This window comes from Meleagris gallopavo, chromosome 1 (genome assembly GCF_905368555.1).
Source record: "Meleagris gallopavo chromosome 1, MGAL_WU_HG_1.1, whole genome shotgun sequence".
In the NCBI taxonomy this organism is placed as follows: domain Eukaryota; kingdom Metazoa; phylum Chordata; class Aves; order Galliformes; family Phasianidae; genus Meleagris; species Meleagris gallopavo.
In genome coordinates this window covers 142,254,993-142,267,477 of record NC_139404.1, presented here as the reverse complement: position 1 = coordinate 142,267,477, position 12,485 = coordinate 142,254,993, and the positions used below count along the sequence as shown (strand labels likewise).

Below are 12,485 nucleotides of genomic sequence, written 5' to 3'. Positions count from 1 at the left end.
GAAATTATGATAAAAATAATCAGAATACCAAACAGAAATGGTCACTCACATTACTGGAAGGATTAACAGGAAATGGAGACACATCTTTAACATTGATTCGTTGGACATTTTCTATAAGCAATCCAAAGAGTGGCAAGTACATAGTGGCTATTCGTGCTTGATGGACCTAAAAACAGTTTGAAAAGAATGATTAACAAATATTTGTTAAGCCAGAGTTCACACTTATAAGTTCCTGAGTGGAAAAAGTAGTGGTCATATCTCTGTATTCACTATAATTTGATGAACAGATTTTATTTATTGTTTCAATATAACACAGAAAAAAAACTACAGTGTGATTTCAGCTAAGACTAACCACGTAATCTTATGTCAGCTTGATAAACTCATGACAGCATTTTTCTTATGTTCACTTTACCAATAGTAGATGATGTATAGACAGTTGTTAAGTATTAAGAGCTAGCACTTAATGAAATTAAGAGCTTTAAAAATAGTTGTTATATATCTAAACATAATGGTTACCAAAATATATCAAAAACAGCTATCAAAATATAATAAATAAATGTAATTATTCTAAAAAGATGCCTTGAGGTCCTCTTTGGTAAAAGTAATGGGGCTGCAAATTGTTTTTCCTACAATCACCACGCATTTTCATCACAGATGCAGTCTGAACTCAAACAACACGGCTGCAAATCAATCAAGTGATTTTGTGAAAGAAGAAAAAACTCTCTGAAAGTGTGCACACAGTATTTATCATTTGATACCACTAACACAGAAATATACTTACCCTGGAAGCATATCTATCATCAAAAGAATGCTTTATCATCAAATTCTTGAGCACACTAATAGCAATCTGTCGCACTTCTCTGAACTCTTGCAGTGCATTGCCCACCTCTCTTAGAAGCAGCCCCACTAAGAAGTGATTCTTACAGAACTCATCTGTTAATGAATAATCCAGCTGAAGGTCTGAAAATAAAGCAGAAATTCCATGTAAGGAATGGTATAATTTAAATAATATATCAATTAACTTAAGGCTGAACACAAAGATTCATGACAAATTCATGTTCAGACAATTGTATATATCATAAATATTCACATACACCCAGTTAACCATGTAATTATGCATTAAACAATTGCAATTTATATTCAATCAGTAGAAAATAGAGAAGTATAAGCATATGAAAATATATATATGTATATTCAAATTACATATTCTTAAAACACTGTCCAATATGCAAGACTCATCCTTCTAAGCTTATCATGACCAGTGTCTTATAGCTACACATTAAACTTAAATCTACAGTTGTTCACTGAAAAGACACACAGGGCATAAAGGCTATGAATATCCTATTCTTCAGGAATTTCTTCGTGGGGTAGAAGAATAATTTAGATTTTATTCTGCAGTTCAGTCCCAAGTTAGTAAGCTTGGAAGGCTACAAGCCAAACATGGATTAAATAGTTTCAGATTTCTGTACTACAGTTTTGACTTCCTTCTTCATTATCTATCTTCCAAAAACACTGATTATGAATATAGATGATAAAGCCTGCTAACATCTGTGATCTTAGTTAATTTCATATTTTCTAAGAAAATAATCCTCCAAATTTGCTGCAGATACTAAAAGCGTAAGAGACAACACATGCCTCATACATTTTAACTGAAGCAATTTCTTCTCAGTTTACATAGAAGAACATGAAAATATTTAAATAAATTACCTTAGGAATATGTAAATTAGAAGTGCATTAATATAGTAGGCATTTTTTTTCCAAGTTCAACCAGAAGTACTATATTTTCCAAAAATATTTACATATTTAGTGTGAATTGCAACAGAATTGGGATTAAAGAACATTTTATTGAATAACTTCTTTATTCAAATCATTACAATGCAATTTTATATCACAAAGTATTTAATATCTGTTAGTAACTATAAATGTATGCTAAGTCACATATAGAGATAAATATATATTATATAGACACATAGAAACATACTAAAAACCAACGAAGCAGATCTGACAGAGTAAAGTCAAGCTGCTACACTTTAGAAGTATTTTATGAAATAAAATAATCCATCTATTTTATATAGTGAACACAGAACTTAACAGAAACTCTCCCAATATAGGAATCATGAAATCAGAAAGCACAGCCTTTCTACAGTCCTTCTTGAAATGCACACAAGAACCATTCACATCACCCGAGAGCTCTTTTGCTTGCGATACCAAAACAGGGCCAGAAAGATTTCAAATAAAAGTCTTTTATTCTGGCCAAAATCCTAGGTCACCAGGGAACAGGATTTTACATAGTTCTTTACTGTGTAATCAGAACCACTATTTTCTCTAGTCTTGCTGCTCCATTAGGAATAAAAGGAAAAAGTCAAAGACAAACACAAGCTCTATGCTGCTGTCTGCCTCTTACTCCCAAATCTTGTTCTACCACTTTGATGAAAGTTTAATTACTACTCAAAACTTAACATCAGAACAGGAAAGAGAGACAAGAGTCAAAAACATACTTTATCATATCTTTTAATGAGTAGGTACTTTGCACAGATTATTCTACCTAAACTATTCTCTCAGTTTAAAGGAAGAGATTAAAACTTTAGGCTTCCATTTAAAATAGTGACATCTAAGGAACACAACATACATGTCTTTAAAAGAATTTACCTTGGTATCTCTGAACTCTGCCTTTTCCAAATGGCATTGGTAGATTCAAAGGTATGTAGTGCTCATGATTACAGACTACACGGAGAAATTCAAATTTGAATTCAAAAAGTGTCTGCAAAAATAAAGTATAAATTAAACAACTGATGCAGTCATTTGATTAACATTATAAAATCAGCTCTCTTATACATGAGGGTGATTTCTCACAATCTTCCAGTGCAAGGGATTAGAGACCTGTCAATGTTCTGTAGCTCATCAAAATGTACTTTCAGAACAATTCATACTTGACAGTTGGGTATGTTCTAATTACATCCTACTATATCCAAATTTACCTTGGACATATAGCATATTATAACATATTACATGCTGATTTAAGAGAAGTTTGAATTCTCAGAAGAAATCCTTTGTACCACTGGTACATGTTCTTCCCACTACAGTAAATTGATAGAAACTTATCAGAAATCAAAGATCACATGAAATGCTTCCAACTTGAGCCTTTTACATTCATGCTAAAAATTCCTGTTTAGTGTTGCCCACTCTCCTCTCCCTTTTTCTAGAGGGCAGTAAATATTCTAGAGTAGTATACATGCTCTACGGTGGTCAAGTTGTACCTAGAGATGGGAATCAAAATACAAAAAAGTGATTCCATGGGAAAAAAAAAATTATATAGGCATAGCATATAAACTTCTAAGAAACATGCTTAAATGTAGGTAGGCATAAATCTAAAGTCTTAATGTAGGACTCTACTCATAAGCAACAAGCAATTCTTAAAACTATTTTGTTTAAAAGCAGAATACCTTTGGATCTCCTGGTGCAAAGCAGCTGATGTAGTTATTGATTTGCTTGAAAACAAAACCTCTATCCATAAAAGTAAAACACCTCTGGGGAAAAAAAAGCAAACAAAAAAAAAGCAAACAAGATAGAAATGATTAAATGTCACTTCAGTATCCACTTACTATATTTCTGTATTTTACTAGTTAATTTTCTGAACACACTATTGATATTTCAGTCAGTTTGCAAATAAAAAACAAAACAAAGTACATATATACACATACCAAATTTTTCTTAGAATTCAGAATGTAAACAAATTAAAAATAGAAGAGCTGTTAGAAGATAAGAAATCTATCCTGGCATAAACAAAAATGACATGCCACTAGCAGCTTTATCTATCGTTTTATTTCCCATCCTTTTTTTCTCCCTGCTGGTTTTTATTGGTTGAAAAAAGAAAGACACTGTAAGCCTGTCCATATAAAATATGTGTAAATAAAACATAACCCAGTGCATGAAGATTTTGCTGGATTAGAGAGTAACAAGGTTATATTTGAATGGGGAAAACAAAACAAGAAATAAAATTTTGATAAAATACAAACTCATTAAAATCAAACTTCTGAACAGATGGCTGTTTCAATACAGAAGGCAAATCATACTTCAGTGCATTTTAACCTGACTGTGGAATTAAACTTCAAAAGCATTATGCACACTCAGTTCTATGAAAGTTGACTTTAAAATTATTTAAAATCTATGATGAAAAAGTATTATTGAAAAAGCAAACACAAAACCCAAGACACTCATGTACCTACTTTTATGAAGGCAGCAAGGCTATGGTTTGCATTTTTTGAAGCCTCTGGATTGTCTCTGTACTTCTGAGTGATGTGTGGCATTAACATATTGACAACTGTTTCAACTGCATGATGGAAGGAAGCTGAAAACCTCTGGTTTCGCAACAGCTAGTAAAAAAAAATTCAGACATGCACTTAATATGGCTTATAATGATAAAATATGTCAGAAAACTTATTTAAGGTAAGATAAAAAATAACCTGACAAGGAAGGGAGAATGAAAGTTTGCAATTTTTTTTGTTATTATAATTTAAAATAACATTTTCATTAAATTCAAGATCTTCCTGAGCCATTTTAAACTGAGAGGGAAAAAGTGCATTTGGTTGAATGAAAATATTGTATTATTAAAAATTCCAACAAGCAAATCTTTTCTGTTTGATGGAAAAATCATATGCATACAAGTTTGTAAGCGTTAAGTATTAATACTGTTCTATACTAAAATACTTCCGATAAAAGAAGCTAAGAACAAAATGGGAATCTCGGAGTTTTGGCTGTTTTCCTTTCCAAAGCAGTACCAGGTAACTCATGCATAGTAGTTGCATTTTAAGACTCCCTTTCCTGCCACAAAAACAGATTTTGCTGTTCTGCAACTATATTTTTCCTAACTCCTGTGGACTTCAGCCACTATGGAAATTTTAATTCGTGATTTTTTCTTCCTCTTTGACATCAGCCACTTCGAATCTCACTCTTCAAGCTTCAGCATCTTACTCTCTATGTTTCTAAGTTTCCACTCAGAATTGTTTTCCCTTGCTTTCAAGTTTTTTAGCTTCAATTAGCTTACCAGATTTCTTCTACATTCATGATTTACTTGTTTCTGGTGACTGTGTACATTATCTTCATCAATGATTTTATCAACTAGTATTGCTCATTGAGTTCTCTTCAGCATTTTGCCACTGTAGACCCTCTTTTTTTTCTACATCTTATAGTCTTCACTAAACTGCATTTTGTCTAAAAGCTCTTAATGACTGGTGGGGTGGGGCTGAAGGAGAAGCTGGTTTAGACAAAAGCTGTTTTAATTGTATAGTCATTCTGACTTTTCTTTATGAAAACTGTGAAATAAAAATATCCAAGTGCTTTGAATACTTTGTTACTTGTATACTTTTTTGAACTAAACTAAAAGTGACACTCCTAGGCAGAACAAGACATGACTAAAGAATAAGAACTACATAAATCAACAATTATACGATTTGCTCTTTGTTTCTGAACTGTGCTCCAAAGTCTCTGGTTCTATCTTTTTGAAAAACTAGGTTGTTAAATGTTAAGGCTGAAAAGATCCCTGTATAAATATCAACAGCATTCATGAATGATATAACATTTAAAAATTAAATATTTCCATTGGTAGGTATGCTAGTCAATCAATATTTTTGTAAGTCGGCTTTTACTGGACCGTATTTCTTTTTAAATAACATAAAAATCTTGATATAGAAATAATTTTGCTACACCTGTATGTGCAGCATTTTATTAAATCTGCTAAGCAGGAAATACCAGAATAAGTTCTGTTTGTTAGTTTATCCAATAAGACAGAAAAAAAAGCTAGTAAAATAATGTTTGGTATTTTGAGAGGCTCATAAAACTAGAAGTGATGTCTGGAAATGAGAATACTTGCAAACAAGAGGTGAGCTCTGTTCTTTTTCTTTCACATCATAGAGAAGATGACAGTGAGGTTAGCTCTTAAAAGATGTGAAATTTTTTTTAACATCTAATGTGGAGTAAACGACAAAAATCCGCAATGAAGTTCATTCCAGCAGGTTTTTTTTAGCAATGAACCTTATTTCATAGTACTGCAGGTGAGGAATGAGAAAGAACAGTGGATGCCCCATCCCTGGAGGCATTCGTGGCCAGGCTGGATGTGGCCTGGGCAGCCTGGTGACCCTGCACATAGCAGGGGGGGTTGAAACTTGATGATCATTGTGGTCCTTTTCAAACCAGGCCATTCTGTGATTCTATGAACAGCAGTTCAGAGCACTATTTAGGAATGCACTAGAATTTAAAAGGTGCATGTTAAGAGAATTTGTTCCTATTGTACAACTGAATAGTTCCTATTTGAGGCTTGCTTTTGAAGATACTACTAAAATTTAAAAAATCAATGAGGTTCCTACACAAAAAGTATACCTAACCCTAAGAGATTCAGTAAGGACATGTACAAGGTGTTGAACTTGAACTTGAGTTGGGGCAATCCCAGATATGTTTGCAGACTTGGAGAAGTCATTGAGAGCAGCCCTGCGGAGAACAACTTGGGAGCAGTGGTGTACTTGCAGCCTGGAAGGCCAACAGTATCCTGGGCTGCATCAAAAGAGGGGTGGCCAGCAGGGCAAAGGGAGGTGGTTGTCTCCCTTTACTCTGCCCTTGTGAGCCCCACTGTTTATCAAGGCCTGGGTACCACAGCACAAGAAAGATGTGGAGCTGCTGGAGCGGGTCCAGAGGAGGTCCACAAAGATGATCGTAGGGCTGGAGCATCTCTCCTATGAAAAAAGTCTTATGAAGTTGAGCTTGTTTAGCTTGGAGAAGAGAAGGTTCTAAGGAGATCTCATTGCGACCTTCCAGTATTTAAAGAGAGCTTATAAACAGGAAGGAGACCAACTTCTTACATAAGCAGGTAGAGATAGGACAACTGAAATGGTTTTAAACAAATGGAGAGAAATAGATTAAATATTCAGAAGAAATTCTTCACTATAAGGGTGGTGAGGCACAGGAGCCAATCCAGTTGCCCAGTGTGCAGCAACCCTGCCCATGGCCAGGGAGTTGGAACTTCATGATTTCTTAAGGTTCCCTTCCAAGCCATCCTGTGATTCTGTGATACAGAATAGAAACAATCTGAATCTAAATGAAGTTCAATAGTAAACTGGTACAGCAAGTGTATTTGAGTGTAATTTGAGTGTAAATAAATATAAAATGGAAAAATATTTTCCAGTACCAAGTTTAGTTAGTTTGTTTTAAATTAACTATGATTACTACACAGTTGTACAGCAATGTCTGTAAGTCCTAATTAAAAAATGCAGCAATATTTTGGTAGTTTCAGCGCTGAATATGAAAATCTCTATATAAGGTAGCACCATCTTAGATTTACATCTATAGAATCTACTAAAATCTATGAAATCACTGTGCTTCTCTATAGAATGAAGACTTAAGAAGTGAAAAGTGCCATCAGTACTTGGATCGCATTTTTGTGGTCTACCTAATTCTTTCTGGCAACTTGGAATTATAAACAAAATGAATTAGCAGTCAGTACTTTGAAAATTCTTGTTTTCTCATGAGCAGTATTTGCTCAGTCTGCCTTATTTATGATCATGCTGTACCAAGTAATCAAATCTATGTATCTCTGGCATCTGTTGCTCACATACTGTTCCTTTACCAATTTGTTTTCCCCAAAATGAAAATCTTGTTAAATTGAATTTGTTCCTTAGATGCATGTGCTGGTGCTCTCCAAATATAATTTGTTTGTAGGATCACATGGGTCAGTAAAGGTTCATCAGCTTTGCACAGATGAGTCACTTGTGGAAGAATAAATAATAATAAAACTTTTAGTAATGTGAATGCTCATCAATGGTAGCCATGGTAGCTCACCATGTAAGAGATGCAGATTAATGGAGAGAATACTAAAACCATGGACATTGGTCCATTCATTCTGAGAAGTGAGTTGCATTTCTTTTCTGTTTGTTTACACAGATTCCTCCTTTAAAAAAGATTTTATTCTACCATACTTATTTTATCTACCATCTGATTTCAATTTAAAAATATAATCATTCTTGAAAGAAATTTGCAATTAAATTAAGGGAATGGGTTTGAATGAGGAAAGTTAGTGGTTTCTCTGTAGCTTTTTTCAAACCAGTGTGCTGTTTCCAAACTTGTGAAGATTTGTGTAGGTCTGTTGGTGGCAAGAAAAATTATATAAATTCTGTTTAGTACACCATGTCATTGTTTTTCCAGAATATTATGTACCAAACCCAGCATATGTCCTCTAGATATACAAGCTCTACACGTCATGTTTTGAAAAGCTTTCCCAGGCACATCACATTACATAATTAGAAAAATCACATCTGCTCAGAGTTGAATACAAAAAGTACTGACAGGACTTGCCGGGTAAGTCCTGATGAAAAACCTTCAATTTTTCATTTCATTTTTCAGGCAACATTGGAAGACTAGAAGGATAACGTTCACCTTTACATGGAGAAAATTTGTGAGGCTAAAGCTCTGTTAGAGTTGAAACTGGCCAGTAGTGTGGGAGACCATAAAAAAAGATTGCTTTTTTTTTAAAAAAAAAAAAACATGAACAGAAGGAGGACCAGAGAGAACATTGGTCTGTTACTTGAGGAGTATGGTCACTTTTTAAACAGGGACACAGAACTAAACTGATGTCATTGTGAGATCTCTCAACTATTTTCCAGCAGTCTTGCAAATCTGGAGAGGTCCCAGTTGACTGGAAGCTGGCAAATGCTGTTCCAATTTTCAAGAAAGGGAAGATGATCCTAGTAATTATAAGCCTGTCAGTCTTACTTCAGTGTCTGGTAAAATTATGGAGAAAAATACTCTGGAAGTTATTGAAAAACACCTGAAGAACAGTGCAGTCACTGGTCACAGCCAATGTGAGTTCATGAGAGGGAAGTCCTGTCTAACAAGTTAAAGTTGATTTTATGACAAAGTCATCCATCTAGTTGATTAAGGGAAGCCAGCTGATGTTATCTTTTTGGATTTCAGATATTCTATCTCACAGTATTCTTCTGGAGAAAATGCCCAGTATACAGATAAACAAAAACATAATAAGATGAATAAGCAATTGGCTGATGGGCCCAAAGAGTTAAGAGTAAATGAGTTTATGTCAGGCTGGTGGCCAGACACTAGTAGGGTTCCCCAGAGAACCATTTTAGGGTCAGCTCGCTTTAACATTTTCATAAATTACTTGGATGTAGGTATTCTGAGCAAGTTTGATGATGATAATACATTGAGAGGAACTGCTGACTCTGTTGAGAATGGAGAGGCCTTCCAGAGAGATCTAGACAAATTAGAGAGCTGGGCAAATCACAAACCACATGAGATTTAACAAGAGCAAGTGCTGGATTTTGCACCTGGGAAGGAACAGCCCTAGCTATACACAGAGATATGATGGATGCAACATTGGAGAGAGCAGTGCTACTGAAAGGGATGTGGGAGTCATTATTGACAGCAAGTGTGCCTAGGCAGCCAGGAAGGACAAGTGTATGCTGGGTTGCATCAAGCATGGACTGCTAGCAGGTAGAGCGAAGTGATTGTCCCAAGTGTTGGAGTTCATGCAGCATTTGGACACTGCTCTCAGACATTTGGTCTCATTTTTGAGTGGTCCTGTGCAGAGCTGGGCGTTGGACTCTGACTCCATGGTCCCTTCCAACTCAGAATATTCTATGATTCAATTATTTTATTTCCAGTATCATCTTTTAAATTATACGATTCTAATTCAATATCAGACATCTCTGGAAATTTTCAACATTAAATAAAACGAACGTTTTCTGCTTTATCAATTATTCATTTCCATTTAATTTATTAATTAAATAATATAATTAATTTAAGTAATTATAAACTCAAAATACACTGCTGTGAAATACGAAATACCCAATTCACAGAATGAACAGAGGTAAAAACTCCTTCCTGAAGGAACATCAAATCAGTAAAGGAAATCTAAATTTGTAGATTCCGCTGTCTCTGAACAGATATCACTGAAGCAGAAAAAAAGAAGAATATCTGAAAAATTTGCTCACTTTGATTTAAATTAACAGCATTTTTGTTGACTAGTAATTGATAAGTTTTATCTTTTTGCTAGAAATTATTAGGAATTTCCTAACAGCTGTTCAGTTAACACATGAGCAAGAAGTCTGATATCTTAAATCCAGAAGGACTCACTCACTATGTGCATAGAAGCCCTTTTGTGCATATACTTGTATTTTAAAAAATCCTAAACAAGATACTTGTCATAGTTCCCTAGAGAGTTTATTTGAAGCCAGTGATAAAGGCTTACTCTGTCAAAAGATACGTCAATCTGTAGCACTAGCACCAACTAAATGTCTTGTTCCCCTACCCAGCTAAAGACCTATTTCTAGATTAAACAGTCTTAAAATACAAGGTTTATGGTCTTAAACTGCATTTTCCACAGCTACAGTGCAGCTCAGAAAGAGCACCACATATTTTTGGGTAGTTGTAGGGGAACTTGAACTGGTGGTTGAGCACCTGTGAAGAGGTGTGGCTAGCTCAGGGAGCACAGGCAAATTGTTTGCATCACTGCTCTCCAAGGACCAGAAAGGGCGGACTGAGGAGCCATCTGGGCTCACATAAGGGCCAGCCACAGAAGGAAGAGCAGCTTTTGGATCTAGGATGCTTTCTGAGAAGGGGTGTTGTGTAGCCAGAGAACCCCTTCACCAGTTGGGTGAGTTCAACTGTTCTTTCTGTTATGACTATTGGCCTACCAGTGAAATACATTATTTGGTATCACCAAGAACCTATCGGAAGCAATTTTACTTCTTTGGGAGCAGAACAGCACTGCTTGCAAAGTTAATAGTGTCGATTATTGCTTCCAAAGTCACTGCACCATAAATATTAAATGGTCTTACTAAAAGGTCTAGTGATTTATGAAGATCCCTCTAATATATAGAACAAAGGACTTCTGTCTTTTATAGTTTCCTACATAGCCTTATAAATTTCTCTCCCTGTTTTCTCCTCCTGCTTTGCTCTCTCTGTCTCTCCTTTTCTTACAGTAGAAACGAGGTTTTAAAAATATTTTTTCTTCTAATATGTAGTAAAAATGTGATTGAAGAAAGAAGACACTGCATACATTGCTATTAGAATAACTTCATTTTGCAGAAGTTGACATACCTTCACTTTAGAGTTTTCTATCAAATGCTGAGCCATTGATTTTATCAGAACTTCAAAGAAAAACCATGAATACTGCAGAGAAAAAAAAATATTATGTAAAATTGCCATATGCATTGAACAATTACTTCAACACAATTTGTTCCTAATCTTCAGTTATGATCAGATGCAATCATACAGTAAAAATATAGTTGAATATATACCTTAAGTAGCTTGTTGCTTGTAAGGAAGTCAGCAGATGGCTTTAGAATTGTTGTCATTGACTTTGTCAGTTCTTCATGTACTGTCTTATATTCAGAAGCAACATAGGGTTCAGCTTTATAAGCATACTTTGGGAGGAAAAGCAGAACAGAATAGAAACTTTGACATAATATGAAACAATTTAAACAGGTGCATCTATCTCTATATCTATATATACACTCCTTTTAGAGTTTATTTAACTTTTAACTGACTTTTGGAACTTTGCCTACCTTGACATAAGACCTTAAGTAGCTATCCAAACCTTCTTCATGACACTGAGCAACAATATGGATAATGACCCTAAATGGAAGTCAGAAACAAAAACCTAGTAAAACCTCACAGAAAAACTGTGGTTGAAGTAGCAAAAATGTTATTCAGTTATAAACTTGTGATAAGCTGGTCATCATTTAAACTCTGTGATGCACTTCAAATTCTTTACCTTGTCACATTGACTGCAACTTCCTCTTGGGTTGCTCTAGTAAGAACCCTAAACAACTGATTGAGAACAGTTGGCAGGAAAGCTATCATCACATGGCCTTCCATAGCATGAAGACTCTGAAAGAAAGCAACAGTACTGTCACTACCTTGTAACAGGGACACTAAATAACAAGTTCTGAAACTAGAAAACTTACTATAAGTCTTCCAAAAACTGTGTTATTTAGTGTTGATTACTTGAAATACTATTACATAGAAGACAATTGAGAAGAGTTTCCAACATAAATGTTTGGTAAATATTTTCAATGTTCAAGTAACTTAAATTGAGTTTCATTAAAAACATTTTTAGAAATGTATGTCAACTTTTCTGTTTATGTTCTATTAAAATGAATAACTGCATAACACAGCAAGGTTAAACCTACACTCTAACATACTTTGCTGTTTCACCCATGAATGCAGACACTTAGCAAATAGAAATTCCACAGAAACACACAGATTGCTTACCTGTCACTGCATTACCTGCAGTGATAACTGCAATAGAAGTTACACTTGTTAGTCATTCTAATTTGTCTTGCTATGAAGTCCCAAACTACCTAATTCTGGAAACTAGAGACCGGTAACTACTAACAATTCAACTTCTTCAAGATATGTTGTCCATTTTGCATATACACAGACTTGAAAGCACAGATTCTTTGCAGTACCTACAGAAGAAG

At 34.7% G+C, this 12,485-nt stretch overlaps 1 protein-coding gene across 7 annotated transcripts in view; it reads right to left on the bottom strand.

The window, feature by feature from the left end:
- The window catches only part of DOCK9 (dedicator of cytokinesis 9), a 116,453-nt gene that overhangs the window by 36,887 nt on the left and 67,081 nt on the right, over positions 1-12,485 (bottom strand). For all 7 annotated transcript variants that reach the window (XM_010728651.4, XM_085215578.1, XM_085215579.1 and 4 more), the window contains exons 24-32: positions 11,777-11,892; positions 11,568-11,637; positions 11,301-11,426; positions 11,101-11,172; positions 4,227-4,373; positions 3,444-3,527; positions 2,650-2,761; positions 782-960; positions 50-166 (exon numbers count right to left, since the gene is read on the bottom strand). In XM_010728651.4, the coding sequence (XP_010726953.2) occupies positions 50-166; positions 782-960; positions 2,650-2,761; positions 3,444-3,527; positions 4,227-4,373; positions 11,101-11,172; positions 11,301-11,426; positions 11,568-11,637; positions 11,777-11,892 (1,023 nt within the window). The remainder of the gene's footprint in view (positions 1-49; positions 167-781; positions 961-2,649; positions 2,762-3,443; positions 3,528-4,226; positions 4,374-11,100; positions 11,173-11,300; positions 11,427-11,567; positions 11,638-11,776; positions 11,893-12,485) is intronic.